The sequence below is a fragment of the Miscanthus floridulus genome, chromosome 4, assembly GCF_019320115.1.
Source record: "Miscanthus floridulus cultivar M001 chromosome 4, ASM1932011v1, whole genome shotgun sequence".
Taxonomy (NCBI): Eukaryota; Viridiplantae; Streptophyta; class Magnoliopsida; order Poales; family Poaceae; genus Miscanthus; species Miscanthus floridulus.
In genome coordinates this window covers 5,518,521-5,533,904 of record NC_089583.1, presented here as the reverse complement: position 1 = coordinate 5,533,904, position 15,384 = coordinate 5,518,521, and the positions used below count along the sequence as shown (strand labels likewise).

Here is a 15,384-nt window from a genome sequence, read left to right as displayed (position 1 = left end):
AAAAATCACAAATTTGAACCGTCCAAACTTTCTCAAATGGAAAGTTGACCAAAACAACAATTGTAGATCTTTTTGAGTTTAACAAACTTGGTATTCAAAACTTTTCAATTTGAAGTCATTTAGAGTTCATAATACTAGAGTCAAAGTGTTGTTTTTTTCATTTGACCAAATTTGACTTGGTCAAACTTGCTCAAATGAGACACTAAATGACCTCAGATGAAAAAACTCTGAATACCAAGTTTGATCATCTCAGCAAGATCTACAATTGTTACATAGCTCATTTTCCCATTTGAGAAATTTTTATCAAACACTAGTCACAACTTCTTGAATCTCATAGACTTTCTAAAACTATGTCACACACTTGTGAAATTTGAACTACATTTTGTTCAAGCTTTCTCAAATGAAAAAATGGCCTATATAAGGATTGTAGATATTGATGAGCTTAACAAACTTGGTATTCAAAACTTTTCAATTTGAGACAATCTAGGGTCCGAAAACTAGTTTGTAGGCGTCGAAATTTAAAAATCACAAATTTGAACCATCCAAACTTTCTCAAATGGAAAGTTGACCAAAACAACAATTGTAGATCTTTTTGAGTTTAACAAACTTGGTATTCAAAACTTTTCAATTTGAAGTCATTTAGAGTTCATAATACTAGAGTCAAAGTGTTGTTTTTTCATTTGACCAAATTTGACTTGGTCAAACTTGCTCAAATGAGACACTAAATGACCTCAGATGAAAAAACTCTGAATACCAAGTTTGATCATCTCAGCAAGATCTACAATTGTTACATAGCTCATTTTCCCATTTGAGAAATTTTTATCAAACACTAGTCACAACTTCTTGAATCTCATATAGACTTTCTAAAACTATGTCACACACTTGTGAAATTTGAACTACATTTTGTTCAAGCTTTCTCAAATGAAAAAATGGCCTATATAAGGATTGTAGATATTGATGAGCTTAACAAACTTGGTATTCAAAACTTTTCAATTTGAGACAATCTAGGGTCCCGAAAACTAGTTTGTAGGCGTCGAAATTTAAAAATCACAAATTTGAACCATCCAAACTTTCTCAAATGGAAAGTTGACCAAAACAACAATTGTAGATCTTTTTGAGTTTAACAAACTTGGTATTCAAAACTTTTCAATTTGAAGTCATTTAGAGTTCATAATACTAGAGTCAAAGTGTTGTTTTTTTATTTGACCAAATTTGACTTGGTCAAACTTGCTCAAATGAGACACTAAATGACCTCAGATGAAAAAACTCTGAATACCAAGTTTGATCATCTCAGCAAGATCTACAATTGTTACATAGCTCATTTTCCCATTTGAGAAATTTTTATCAAACACTAGTCACAACTTCTTGAATCTCATATAGACTTTCTAAAACTATGTCACACACTTGTGAAATTTGAACTACATTTTGTTCAAGCTTTCTCAAATGAAAAAATGGCCTATATAAGGATTGTAGATATTGATGAGCTTAACAAACTTGGTATTCAAAACTTTTCAATTTGAGACAATCTAGGGTCCCGAAAACTAGTTTGTAGGCGTCGAAATTTAAAAATCACAAATTTGAACCGTCCAAACTTTCTCAAATGGAAAGTTGACCAAAACAACAATTGTAGATCTTTTTGAGTTTAACAAACTTGGTCAAACTTGCTCAAATGAGACACTAAATGACCTCAGATGAAAAAACAATTGTGAAGTCATAACATATTACATAATATCCGTCTCTAAAACATAATATATTAAACATGCATCGTTGTATCATGCGGGCACAACAGTGAATTTCTTCTTGACGTATGACCCTTGGTTATGATCTTGTCGTAACCATGGAGTGTCTTCATCATTTAACATGATGCTTGGATCTTTCTTCACTATGAAGGGTGGAATTCGGACATTTCTTTCGTAATCTTCTGACATGTCTGACTTGTCTTCAATTCCCACTATATTTATTTTCCCAGAAAGAACTATGTGGCGCTTTGGCTCATTGATCATTGAGTTGATGTCTTCGTTTTTTCCTCTCTTTGATTTTGTAGACATGTCTTTCACATAGAACACCTGACTCACATCGGCAGCAAGGACGAATGGTTCGTCTTTGTACCCAATATTGTTGAGGTCCACTGTTGTCATTCCATACTCTTTGTCGACTGTTACCCCTCCTCCGGTCAGCTTCACCCATTGGCACCGGAACAAAGGGACTTTAAAATTAGGTGCGTAGTCTAGTTCCCATATATCTTCTATGCGGCCATAATATGTTTGTATATTCCCATTTGGATCTGTGCCATCTATGCGAACACCACTATTTTGATTGGTGCTCCTTTTATCTTGGGCAACTGTGTAAAATGTATTCCCATTTATCTCGTACCCTTGGTACATGAGGATATGCCATGATGGTTGCCTAGCCAACAAATACAGTTGCTCATCAATATTGTCATCGCCTTGACATTCTTTTCGCAACCAACCACTGAAACTTTCCATGTGCTGACGCCTAATCCAAGCTTCAGTCTTCCCTGGAAACTTGGATCGTAAGAACTCCTTATGTATCTCGATGTACGGATGCACCAATGATGAGTTCTGAAGAACTGTGTAGTGTGCTTTATTGAAATAATCGTCTTCCATGCCAATATATGTTTTCTTCCCTAAAGTTCCTTTACCACTGAGTCTCCCCTCGTGTCGCGATTCGGGAACGCCAATCGGGGCAAGGTCAGGAATAAAGTCAACACAGAACTCAATGACCTCCTCTGTTCCATAGCCCTGGGCGATGCTTCCTTCAGGCTTAGAACGGACTTTCACATATTTCTTCAAGACTCCCATAAACCTCTCGAAGGGGAACATGTTATGTAAGAACACAGGTCCAAGAATACTAATCTCCTTCACCAAATGAACTAGGAGGTGTGTCATGATATTAAAGAAGGATGGAGGGAACACCAACTCAAAGCTGACAAGACATTGAACCACATCATTCTGTAGAGTAGCTAGTTCCACTGGATTGATTGCCTTCTGAGAAATTGCATTGAGGAATGCACATAGCTTCACGGTGGCTAGACGTACATGTGGAGGTAGAATTCCTCTTAAAGCAACTGGAAGCAATTGCGTCATAAGCACGTGGCAGTCGTGGGACTTTAAGTTTAGGAATTTCTTATCTGGCACATTTATTATACCCTTTATATTGGAGGAGAATCCTGATGGGACCTTGATGCTGCTTAGACATTCGAACATGCTGTCCCTCTCTTCTTTGCTAAGCGTGTAGCTAGCAGGACTTAAGTAATGACGTCCATCATCTGTCTTCTCTGGATGAAGGTTGTCTCGTTCTTTCATGCCCTGCAAGTCCTGAGCGTGCTTCAAGTGAATCCTTTGGCTTCCCGTACACACCCATGAATCCTAACAGGTTCACACAAAGATTCTTTGTCAGGTGCATCACGTCGATTGCGTTGCGGACCTCTAGGACTTGCCAATAGGGTAGCTCCCAAAAGATGGACTTCTTCTTCCACATGGGTGCGTGCCCCTTAGCATCTTTGGGAACAGATTCGCTGCCTTGTCCCTTTCCAAATACTACTTTCACATCCTTGACCATTGCGAGTACATCTTCCCCGGTTCGGTTATGAGGCTTCTTCCGGTGGTCTGGCTTACCTTTAAAATGCTTACCTTTCTTTCTTACTTGGTGATTCAAAGGAAGGAATCGACGATGGCCAAGGTACATGACCTTTCGACATCTTTTCAAATATATACTGTCAAGGTCATCAAAACAATGTGTGCATGCATTATATCCTTTGTTTGTCTGACCTGAAAGATTACTTAAAGCAGGCCAATCATTGATTGTTACGAACAACATTGCTCGTAGGTCAAAGTGTTCTTGTTTGTACTCATCCCAGACACGTACACCTGGTTTGTTCCATAAAACTAGAAGTTCTTCAACTAATGGCTTCAGATAGACATCAATGTCGTTGCCAGGTTGCCTCGGACCTTGGATGAGGATCGGCATCATAATGAACTTCCGCTTCATGCATAACCATGGAGGAAGGTTGTAGATACATAGAGTAACTGGCCAAGTGCTATGACTAGTGCTCTGCTCCCCAAAAGGATTCATACCATCTGTACTTAAGGCGAACCTTAAGTTTCTAGCCTCATTTGCAAACTCTAGAAATTCCCTGTCTATCGCTCTCCACTGGGACCCATCAGCTGGGTGTCTCAGCATATTGTCTACCTTACGGTCTTCTTTATGCCACCGCAACAACTTTGCATGGTCTTTATTTCTGAACAAACGTTTTAAGCGTGGTATTATAGGAGCATACCACATAACCTTGGCAGGGATTTTCTTTCTAGGACGTTGTTCACCCTCGACGTCACCAGGATCATCGCACCTGATCTTATACCGCGATGCTTTACATACCGGGCATTCATCCAAATTCTCGTATTCATTGCCATGGTAGAGGATGCAGTCATTAGGACATGCATGTATCTTCTGGATTTTTAATCCCAATGGGCAGACAACCTTTTTTGCTTCGTACGTAGTGGTGGGCAATTCATTTGGCTTCGGAAGCATCTTCTTTATGAGGTTCAATAAATTCCCAAATGCCTTAGTCGGATATACCATTCTTTGCCTTCCACTGTAGCAATTCCAGTGTTGTACCCAGCTTTTTTTGCCCCTCTTCGGCCGTCGGGTATAGCAACTTCCTATGATCCTCAAGCATGCGCTCGAACTTAACTTTCTCTTTTTCACTTTCCAATTCTTGTTGTGCATCACGAATGGCATCGCCAAGAGCATCACCGAGATCATCTTCTACCGCTACCTCTTCTTCATCTCCCCCCATTGTAGTATCATCAAAGGCACCATACTGAGCAATAATGTCATCAATGTCTAAATCTTCTCCTTCACCTTCTTCCATCATGACCCCGCTTTCTCCATGCTTAGTCCAACATATATAGTTTGACATGAAACCTGACTTAAGCAAATGTGAATGAAGACTCATTGAGCTTGAATATTCCTTTAAATTCTTACATAGGGCACATGGACAGCACATGAAACCATCCCGCTTATTTGCCTCGGCCACACCTAAGAAATAGTGCAAGCCCTCAATAAAGTCTTGGGAGCGGCGATCGGCATTGTACATCCAATGGCGTGACATAATCTGTATTACACGACAAATTATGAAAACCTTGAACATAATTAAGTATTTTATTACACAACATAAATGACACACACACGGTTGATTAATTAACTAAGCCTGGCTACAACGTAAGCAATCCCAACTATCACTAAACAAACTAAAACTACAATGCACTTCAGTAACATAATTATTTCATGATCGTACGCAACTAAAACAGACAAATCATTCTTCTGTTGAATATCAATAAGCTTCTCCTGCTGGCTCACTGACTCATCAGCAGCAGCCGCTACCTCAAGCGCACCCAAATTCTGCACGTATGTAGCATAATCTTCCTCCCAGTACCAACCATCGCATCCATTGCCCTCCCACTGAAATTAAAGCCAAAAAATATTTAGTCAAAAATATTCAAGAAAAGCAGGTCAATTAGCCATAATTATAAAATGCGTAAGAAACTCACATCGCGATCCGGGCACTTGTAGAAAACACGACCCTTGTTGGGTCCCTGTCTCTTGACTCGGTACTCCATCACAATCTTCTGCTTACACTTGCCGCAGATAATGAGAGGGAGTTCTGGCCTCAGTCGTTTCGCAACCGAACGAGAGGCCGAGGATCCGGTACCAGTTGTCATCTACTTTCTATACTTATTTTTGCAAACTAGTGTAAATTTCATATTTTCTAAAATGATATATTTAAATAAAACTAGTACGGATTTCACATGTTTCAATAAATAACCATCCGTACTAGTTGACCTTGCTTACGTGATCATCTCGGCCAGCATTTCTCCACCGGACGGCACCGTACTTGGCCAAGGAAGAGCTCCGATTCTACGAGAAAGGGAACACGGTCTTCCACGACCGTTGCCGCTCTCCCTCGTAGAATCAAAGTTCCTCCTTGACGTCCGTTACCGCTCGGCAGAGAACATGTTGGCCGAGCTGAACACGGTCCGCAAGTTCAACTAGTACGGATTTTCTATAATTTTCTAACTATTTACTAAGTTTTTCATTTCATGGAAAATTTAATTCTAAAAAAAGGCATGATTTCTAAGTAGTTCATTTCATGGAAAAAATAATTCTAAGTGACCTGCTCGATATCGGCGAGCTCACGGACGTTTAGGTTGCCGAGGATAGTAACATTTGTAGATGACATTTATAGGTCTGAAGTTATCAAATATCCATCAAATTATAGCTCAAAAACATGTTTCAATAAATAACCATCCGTACTAGTTGACCTTGCTTACGTGATCAACTCGGCGAGCATTTCTCCACCGGACGGCACCGTACTTGGCCAAGGAAGAGCTCCGATTCTACGAGAAAGGGAACACGGTCTTCCACGACCGTTGCCGCTCTCCCTCGTAGAATCAAAGCTCCTCCTTGACGTCCGTTACCGCTCGGCAGAGAACATGCTCGCCGACCTGAACACGGTCCGCAAGTTCAACTAGTACGGATTTTCTACAATTTTCTAACTATTTTCTAAGTTTTTCATTTCATGGAAAATTTAATTCTAAAAAATAAAAGGCATGATTTCTAAGTATTTCATTTCATGGAAAAAATAATTCTAAGTGACCTGCTCGATATCGGCGAGCTCGTGGGCGTTTAGGTTGCCGATGATAGTAACATTTGTAGATGACATTTGTAGGTCTGAAGTTATCAAATATCCATCAAATTATAGCTCAAAAACATGTTTCAATAAATAACCATCCGTACTAGTTGACCTTGCTTACGTGATCATCTCGGCGAGCATTTCTCCACCGGACGGCACCGTACTTGGCCAAGGAAGAGCTCCGATTCTACGAGAAAGGGAACACGGTCTTCCACGACCGTTGCCGCTCTCCCTCGTAGAATCAAAGCTCCTCCTTGACGTCCGTTACCGCTCGGCAGAGAACATGCTTGCCGAGCTGAACACGGTCCGCAAGTTCAACTAGTACGGATTTTCTACAATTTTCTAACTATTTTCTAAGTTTTTCATTTCATGGAAAATTAATTCTAAGATCACGTAAGCCACCGGGGACGAGGATGGCGCGTGCTCCAGCGAGGACGAGCGAGGCGTGATTTTGATGAACTAATTTAACTTTTGTTTATCCAAACATATATGCAAATCATCATGTGATTTTGAGCTAAAAATGACATATAAAATCATAATAAAGTCCAACATATAAAGTTACACATGCATCTACATCGCAAAATGAGATAAGCTACTGATAAAACATAAGAGGATTAAGTTTGTTACCTCCAAAATCGAAGAGCAACACCAATGGAGAGAGAGAGAGCAAGAACAACAGCAAGCTGAAGAACAGAGGCAGTGAGTTTGAATGGAATGGCTCGGGCTCGGGAGGAAGAAATGAGCTGAATTATAGACCGGGATGATTAGTCCCGGTTAGGGGTCCAAACCGGGACTAAAGATTAATCTTTATTCCCGGGGCATCACCCAAACCGGGACTAAAAGCTTTAGTCCCGGTTGGTATTACCAACCTTAGTCCCGGTTGGTAATACCAGCCGGGACTAAAGATCCCTACCCCGCGAACGACCATTGGGCAGGGACCTTTAGTCCCGGTTGGTATTACCAACCGGGACTAAAGGAGGGGCAAAAAATGCCGAGGCTAATGCCAAATTGGGACATCGTTCTAAAGTCTGTTCTCTAGTAGTGGGTGTTTGGTTTCGCATCCAATCAATTAACTTATTGGGGTCACTTCAATAGACACATCTTTATTCTAGTAGCTTATGTTTTCAGGTAGAGGATATAATTGAAGCGATAGAAGATGCCGGATTTGAAGCAGAAATTATCCCTGAATCTGCTGTCTCCAAAATGCTTAACCTTCTCCGCTCTAGCTTGTTCCTTAGCGTAAGTTTTTCTCTTACCTCTTTATTTTTTCCCCTCGCATCATGAAGTTTAGGACAACAGAATAGGCAGAATGCATGTTTAATGATGATACCCTTGCTAATGTTATCACTAGGGAAGAGCTGATAGCATGTATCTGCAGCAGGCAGCATAATATTAGACCCTAATTATTTTTTATTAATTTTTTTAATCATGACCAAATGGCCCCTCCTGTGACATCCAACTCAATGGGTCCTATCTGTCCATTGGCATTTTAAATAATATGTTACTTCTTTTTGCTTGCATGTGAGGCCCAGCAAGACAAGATGCCTTAGGAAATAAAATGCTACTCTAATTCAGTGTTTGGGAATGTAGTAAAGGAGGATATTCACATCTCAAGTGGCATTCATATTGAATTTGACAATTAAGGACTAATGGGCAAAAAGGAGATAAAATGCAGGGTCTAAAAGGAATATGTATTAGGTGTTGGAGGCACAAGCGTCAGGGTTAGATTTTTCACTAGTTATTTTAAAAAGTTATTGTCACCTAATATTTTTAAGTTGTGGTTTGATGCTGCTTGCCCTCTGAGGCCCTGACTCTTGTCTAATTATTTTGTTGCACCAGATTCCTGTATTTTTCATTCGTATGGTTTGCCCCAGTATACCTTTCCTTAGTACACTACTAAGCATGCACTGTGGACCATTTCTCCTGGGGGATTTGCTGAAGTGGATATCGGTAAGCATTGTACAGTTGTTGTCGGGAAACGGTTCTATGTGGCGGCTTATAGGGCCGTGAGGCATGGCTCTACAAACATGGATGTGCTAGTGGTTCTGTTAAGGGCAAACTGGGTTTCATGTTCATGCGATCTTTTCTACAAAATAATGAACTATCATCATATGCTTTTAGTACTCCATGGTGGTGTAGCCTGTTCTCCTTGATGAATCCTTCAGCCACAGACAAATAACTATTTGTTGAATTTTCAACAAACTGGATTTGTCTGGGCTCTAATCTATGCACACTTGAACTTCCTTTTACATCTGTAATCGTATTACTGAAGCATTCAGTTGATACTTGTGAAACTAACTCTGATATTTTTATTTTTGCATCTTCTAGGTTTGCAGGACCCAAATTATGTTTTCCAAGTGTCTCTTGTGCCTGCTCCAAAACTGCCTGTAGGTATTTCCCTTGGGCTTCAATTCGTAGTTGTAGATGCATTTGCACCTGTTTCCAGTTTAAATTTTAGGTCATAATCACTGCAGCACAACTCCATTTTATAGACACTATAAGGGGACTTTGTTGGACCATTAAAAACATTGAAACTAATTTGATATTGTAGATGTTGATGCATTTTTCTATAAATTTGGACAAAGTTAGAGAAGTTTAACTTATGACAAAGCTAAAAAGAACTATAATTTGGAACGGAGGGACCATATAATGGCTGCATGCCACCTGTTGAAGATTGCGGACTTGCATTAATGGGGATTTTCATCAAACATTTAGAAGTTCAATAATAGAATTGGTGTTTGAGAGATCTGTTTTCATATTTGTTTTTTAACAGACTATTTGTTTCTTCACCCTGTAATAACTAATGGCTATGTGCATCTCTTGACTCAGCTCAAACAATCTTATTGCTTAATCTAAAATGGTAATTAGCTTGTACTCCCTCAGTTATCTTAGTGGTGTCAGTGACTCATCTCAAGTTGTTCATTTAGCTGTCTCTGAACCTCAATTTGCATCTGAAGTGCTTCACCAATTTGAATAGTCCTTGCACCCAGGAAAAGAGACTATTATTTCAGTATTCAGATTATATGAAATTACAGTGTGCTAATAGAGTCCTTACTTCTCTGCCTGCGGAACGACATTTGTACTGCTCATTGTTGCTGCGCTTGTTCCGGGAATCCTATCAGCAACGGATATGGCTGCAAAGCGGTTACAAGTTGCTAACTCTTATGCTGTTCCATTATAACATGGTAAATATGGGAGTTACAACTTGTTCTTACCATTCTTTGATGTACTGACATTTGCTTGAGCTTGGAGGTTCTTGCTAAGCCTGTACTTATGTAACATCCAAGAAATGATGATTACTGCAACAGTTACAAATATCATTTTAGCAGGCGGATTTCTGATTCTAAAGTACCTGGAGATGGCTTTTCAAACTGAAGATTGCTATTATCTTCTATTTTCTGCTCATTTCTTGGCTGCTAATATCTTCATTTGTTTGCTTGAACCTTGAGTGTACTTGACTGTTTCAGTTCAAGTACTTCACTAGTACATGGGACCCCTTTTAACATATGTTCAGTTTGATTTTAATGTTTGTTACCCTTGCCTCTGTAGGAAACATGCTAACCTTTATGGTGGGTTCAAAGCAAGCATTTGAAGTATCCCTAGCAGATGTTGCACAAACCCAGATGCAAGGAAAAACAGATGTTCTCTTAGAGCTTCATGTTGATGATACTACTAGAGCCAATGAGGTTTGTAGTGGACAGTAGTTGTAGTGGATCCACTCATATTTTCTGCATTGCCAATGAGGTGCTAGTCGATCTCATTTGGATACATGTACCTGATACTGTAGACTTATCATTGATGAATCATTGATTAATGTTTGTAATGGCTGACCATATATGTATGTCTTAGTGACTGTTTGGACTTGGTCATGGATGAATCTATTTGTATGAGAAACGTGCACAATGATGTTACTTTTGTATTAATTTGCAACCAAATGACCTTTTATTTTTTTAAATGTATTTAAACGATCTCGTCAAACCATCCGTCGCTGAAAACATTTGTAACCTCAAATTATCTGTCGCTATAGAGTACTGGGAGGCAATCTGTCGCTAAAGAGTAGCAAGAGACTGTCTGACGCTAAAAAATTCAGGGCAACGGACGGTCTGACGCTAAAAGTACTGTCTGACGCTAAAGATGTTTAGCGACAGGACTTACAACGTCTGCAGAAGTCTGTCGCTATAAGTTTTTAGCGTCAGATTGTCTGTCGCTGTAGCCACTTTTAGCGTCAGACCATCCATCGCTAAACTTGGTGTTTGTGATGTAGTGCACGGAGAGAGAGGAGGGGGTCAGGGGGAAGGAGCGGGGCACTGTGACGAAATCAGGGTGCACGGGCGAGGCGCGGGCGAGCAAGGCGGACGGGGCGGGCTGCGCGGCCATCCGGACGCAAGGAGCGGCGGGCGCAGTGTCGAGAGCAGGGTGCGCATGCGAGTCATAGCGAGGTGGACGGAGGAGGGCTGCGCGGGTGTCCAGACGCGCAGCGTCTATCCGAATGTTCGAGCGCTAAGTAATGAAGCATCTTTTCCCAAAAGAAAAGAATGTTGGCCGTGAAGTTGCAGTCAACTCCACGGCGTGGCATGCAACGTATTTGACATGTTTCTGCTGCTCACGTCATGATGCTTACGGAAGGAACGCAATCAGCTGGTGTTCCACGGATCCTCAGAGGCTCCGGCTGCTCTCGCGCCTAAGTGGTGCACACACCAGCGCCGCATCTTGGCAAGACACAGTGAGCCCCTACCCGGCAGCGTTGCACAGCTCCGGGCTTCTTTAGAGGCCTTGCTCAATGGGTAATAACGAGTCGTATAATTGTCTATGATTTTGTAGGGTTCCAGGATCGCGAATTGGTTGGGCATAGGGCGGCCCGTCGACCACTACGATTGATGTCAACGCTTTGTAACAAAAGAAACTATTTTCCCTCTTTATTTATAAACACGGGCCACAGATTGGCACGTCTGCCAAAAAAATGAAAATGTTTTCTATAGGATTAAGTCCATTATTGGCAACTCAATTATTGTCTTTGTCTAATATTAACCTCAACTATAAAATCATTTAATTTTGACACCTAACTATCAAAAATGTTTAATTTTAACCAATGAAAATGTTTTCTATAGGATTAAGTCTTTTATTGGCAACTCAATTATTGTCTTTGCCTAATATTAACCTCAACTATAAAATCATTAAATTTTGACACCTTAACTATCCAAAATGTTTAATTTAAACCCTAGAGCCATTTGAAAACCACCATAAACCACCTCATGGATCAAAATTAAACGGTTTTGACGGTTGAGGTGTCAAAATTAGAAAAAGGCAAGAGTAGATGGTCAAAAATGAATTTAAGCAAGTACTTTAGTTCTTTTAGATATTTATAGATTTTTTTATATATTTAGATTTACTTATTGATAAATATTTATAACTATTAAAATATTTATCTACACTTTATCGGATCTTTATATATTGGGATTTTTTTATTCTCAATATGAATCCAAATTTATTTCAAATATAGTCTATATGTTTGAAGTTCTCATATTTTAAAATTCAAAATTCTCAAACAAACTTGTCGATCTCGATGAGATATACATAGTTTCCTACCTTTTCTTTGAAATTATTTACGCTTCCAAAATTATGTTTGAAGTTCTCATATTTTGAGATTTAGTTTTTTAAATTGTTCGAACGAACTGAAATCATTTACGATCCTAAAATTCTTTTTGAAGTTCTTTTATTTTGAAATTCAATTTTTTAATTGCTTGAATGAATTCGAATGGAGAAATAACCCAAATCAAAATTGTAGATATCGATGAGATAGACCATATTGTTAGAAAAAAATGTGGTACCAAAGTATTATTTATGATAATTTTAAAATTTCTTTTTATGATAAAAATACAATAATGTGTAGATAAATATTAGAATACATATAAATATTTATCAATAAGTAAATCTAAATATATATAAAAAACTACTAGATTAAGTCTATTTTTGTCGCTCAACTCTTGCCTTCATCTAACTTTGGCACCTTAAACTACCACAACCATTCAATTTTGACCTCGAGACAGCTTTTGAGCGGTTTTTGGATGGCTCTAGGGTCAAAATTAAACTACTTCAATAGTTAAGATGCCAAATTTTGATGGTTTTGTAACAACGGGCTCTACAAAGGCAGTTGTATTACCAGCAACCTTGTTCCACATTACACGTCTATACCACAGCCAATCTATAGACTACAAAAGAGTTGCTATAAGTCGTTATAGTGACTGAAAATCGGTCGCTATAAAATTATACTGACCGATGTAACGGTCGCGGTAAGTGGCGTTGGTATAAATCTATACCGACCAACAAGAGTTACTTGGAAGAAGCTGATACTTATACCGACCAATGATCTGGTATAACTTTTAGTGACCAATGGTTTGAGAATATGAAACTTTTTACTAGCTAAGAGTCCATAGCTATGAACTGTTGTCCAACGCTGCAGATTGGTTGTGGTATAGTGTAAAAAATGATCATGTTCTTGAAAATCATTTCTGCAGTAGCGATCAAAATAAGAATAAAAATATATGCCTCACCAATCACATGATTTTATTGACTTATTATGTTTATCAACATTCATAGTATGGTATATAGTTGACAACAATTTATTTTCCCTCCGACCCCGGTATACTTGCATGTGTTCATTCATATATGCGGCAGCGGCACACTACGTCTAGTATGGGCTCTGGCCGACGAAGTTGCCCGGCGGGTTGTAATTGCAGGTGATGAAGACGCCGGCATTGTTGTCGCAGACGACGCGGGCGCAGCCGATGGCCGTGGAGTCGCGCCACACCACCTGCGTGTAGTGCCCGCACACCTGCCCGTCCGCGCAGCTGTTGGTGTCGTGGTCGTAGTACTGCTTCTCGGACACCCACGACCCCACAGCGTCGGACGCCGACCAGTCGGCGCCGGCGGAGCCCCAGAAGATGTTCTCGCCGTACGGCCCGCCGGAGTGGACCAGCTGGCAGTCGCCCTGCCGCTGCGCCGCGTAGCTCTGCGCGTACGCGGCCACCGTGTCGTCCCAGGACACCGGGCCGACGCCCACGTCCGCGCGCGCCGCGTTGTGCGGGTCCACGTAGTCCTGCGGCGAGTTCTGCGCCGCGGATGGACTGACGATGGCTGCCAGGGCCAGAGCTGCTACGAGGCATGCTAGCGGCTTCATTGACGAGGACGCCATTTCTGCTGCTGTTGCGTTGCTGACGAAGTTATATGAATGAGCAGATGGCTGTTGTGAACTTGTGATCGATGATGGATCGGTGCATGAGATGTGGCGACTGGCCTCGGTATTTATACTGATCAATTTGGTGACTTGTCCAAGGCAAGATGACATATACTAGTAAAACAAATGGTGACTGTTAATTTGCTGAATACTTGGCATGGTCACGGTCAGGGTCAATGGTGGCGCCTACAAGAGCTAAAGTAATTCCAAGAGGGGCAAGAATTTCCACGGCATGGGACAGGACATCCGATAGGATCGTCGATCAGCGGGATAAATTTGGATAAACTTGGCTTACGTTTAGTAGACTTTGGGAGCAGCAGCTACAAAAAGGGCCAGGCAGGCACTCTGGAGAATTAGGTTTACTTCATCTGCTTTCGGCCGGCCTGGCCATGACCAATCCGTTTCTTCACGCGTGCAAGATTAGCTAGGGTTCCAGAAGATTGTTAATCATTAGGATATTTCACAGATATACGTATTTCGTCCAAACTTCTACGGCGCATTGAAGGTTGAAACGTCTGGTACGAAGAAATAGGATGCTTGCACGTAGAATTCCACAGCACAGTACAAGTGTACAACACACAACATGTCGTGTGGAAAGGTCACCGATGACTTTGGAAATAACGACCGGCCCGACCATTATATCTTGATTAGTTTTCCCGCCAATCGCGGCATGATAATATTGTATCACCATGCATATCACTCCTATATGAATGCTACAAAAAAAAAAAAAAAACGTGCAGCTTACTATCATAAAATCGTAAATACATGGGGAGCTGACACTACAAGAAATCCTTTAATCCATGACGGATTCTTCGTGATGAATTATAAGAACGTCACTAAGTAATTGAACATGTACCACTACCAGTTATTAAGGCCCATTCCAGCCCACTATCGGCGTTGGAGTATAAGAACGAAGGCAAACCCTAGCCCAATACTCCTCCCGATCTCCCACAACCACACACTTCTCGGTCCTTCCATCCGCAGTCGATACTTCTCCCTCCGTCTCCTACCTCCCGATCCTCCACGAGTCGTTTAACTTCACTTACCGCCACCCGGCCACCGCGTCCTCTCTCTCCTCAAACTCCCGAAATAGAGCAGGAGTAGTGTGGGGCTATAGCGGCACGGTGGCTGCTGGCGTCGTGGAGTAGTGGCGATGCGGAATAGCGAGCTAGGTTGCAGCGGCACGGAGCAGCGACGTGGGGTTGTCGTGGCATTGAGCTGCGGCGACGAGGCGGCCCGGGGCAGGTGGCATGGAGCAGAGGTGGTGCAGGGCCACGACGGCGCGGCGAAGCGGTGACGTTGTGGCGTGGGGCTACAAATTGGGCGGCGCGCGGTGCTACTGGTTCAGCAAGAGGTCCAGCAAGGAGATTGATGACATCAGCATAAGTGCCCATCCATCCGCTTCCCTCCTCATCCATATACCGTGTGTGCCTCT

At 41.2% G+C, this 15,384-nt stretch overlaps 2 protein-coding genes and 2 pseudogenes across 3 annotated transcripts in view; 1 reads left to right on the top strand and 3 right to left on the bottom strand.

The window, feature by feature from the left end:
• LOC136549346 (uncharacterized) overlaps nt 1-15,384 on the top strand; it is a 53,480-nt gene that overhangs the window by 34,552 nt on the left and 3,544 nt on the right. The gene's annotated exons all lie outside the window — the stretch shown is intronic.
• Nucleotides 1,773-5,785, bottom strand: LOC136549343 (uncharacterized; annotated as a pseudogene).
• LOC136550641 (myb-related protein 2-like) lies at nt 8,712-11,092 on the bottom strand (annotated as a pseudogene).
• Nucleotides 13,259-13,983, bottom strand: LOC136549345 (pathogenesis-related protein 1-like). Its single transcript, XM_066540592.1, has one exon. The coding sequence runs from the start codon at nt 13,905-13,907 to the stop codon at nt 13,404-13,406; it is 504 nt and encodes a 167-aa protein (XP_066396689.1). The 5' UTR covers nt 13,908-13,983; the 3' UTR covers nt 13,259-13,403.

What these genes read in the sequence shown, in the direction of transcription:
- LOC136549345 (XM_066540592.1), bottom strand. Translation starts at nt 13,907, where the DNA reads ATGGCGTCCTCGTCAATGAAGCCGCTAGCATGCCTCGTAGCAGCTCTG.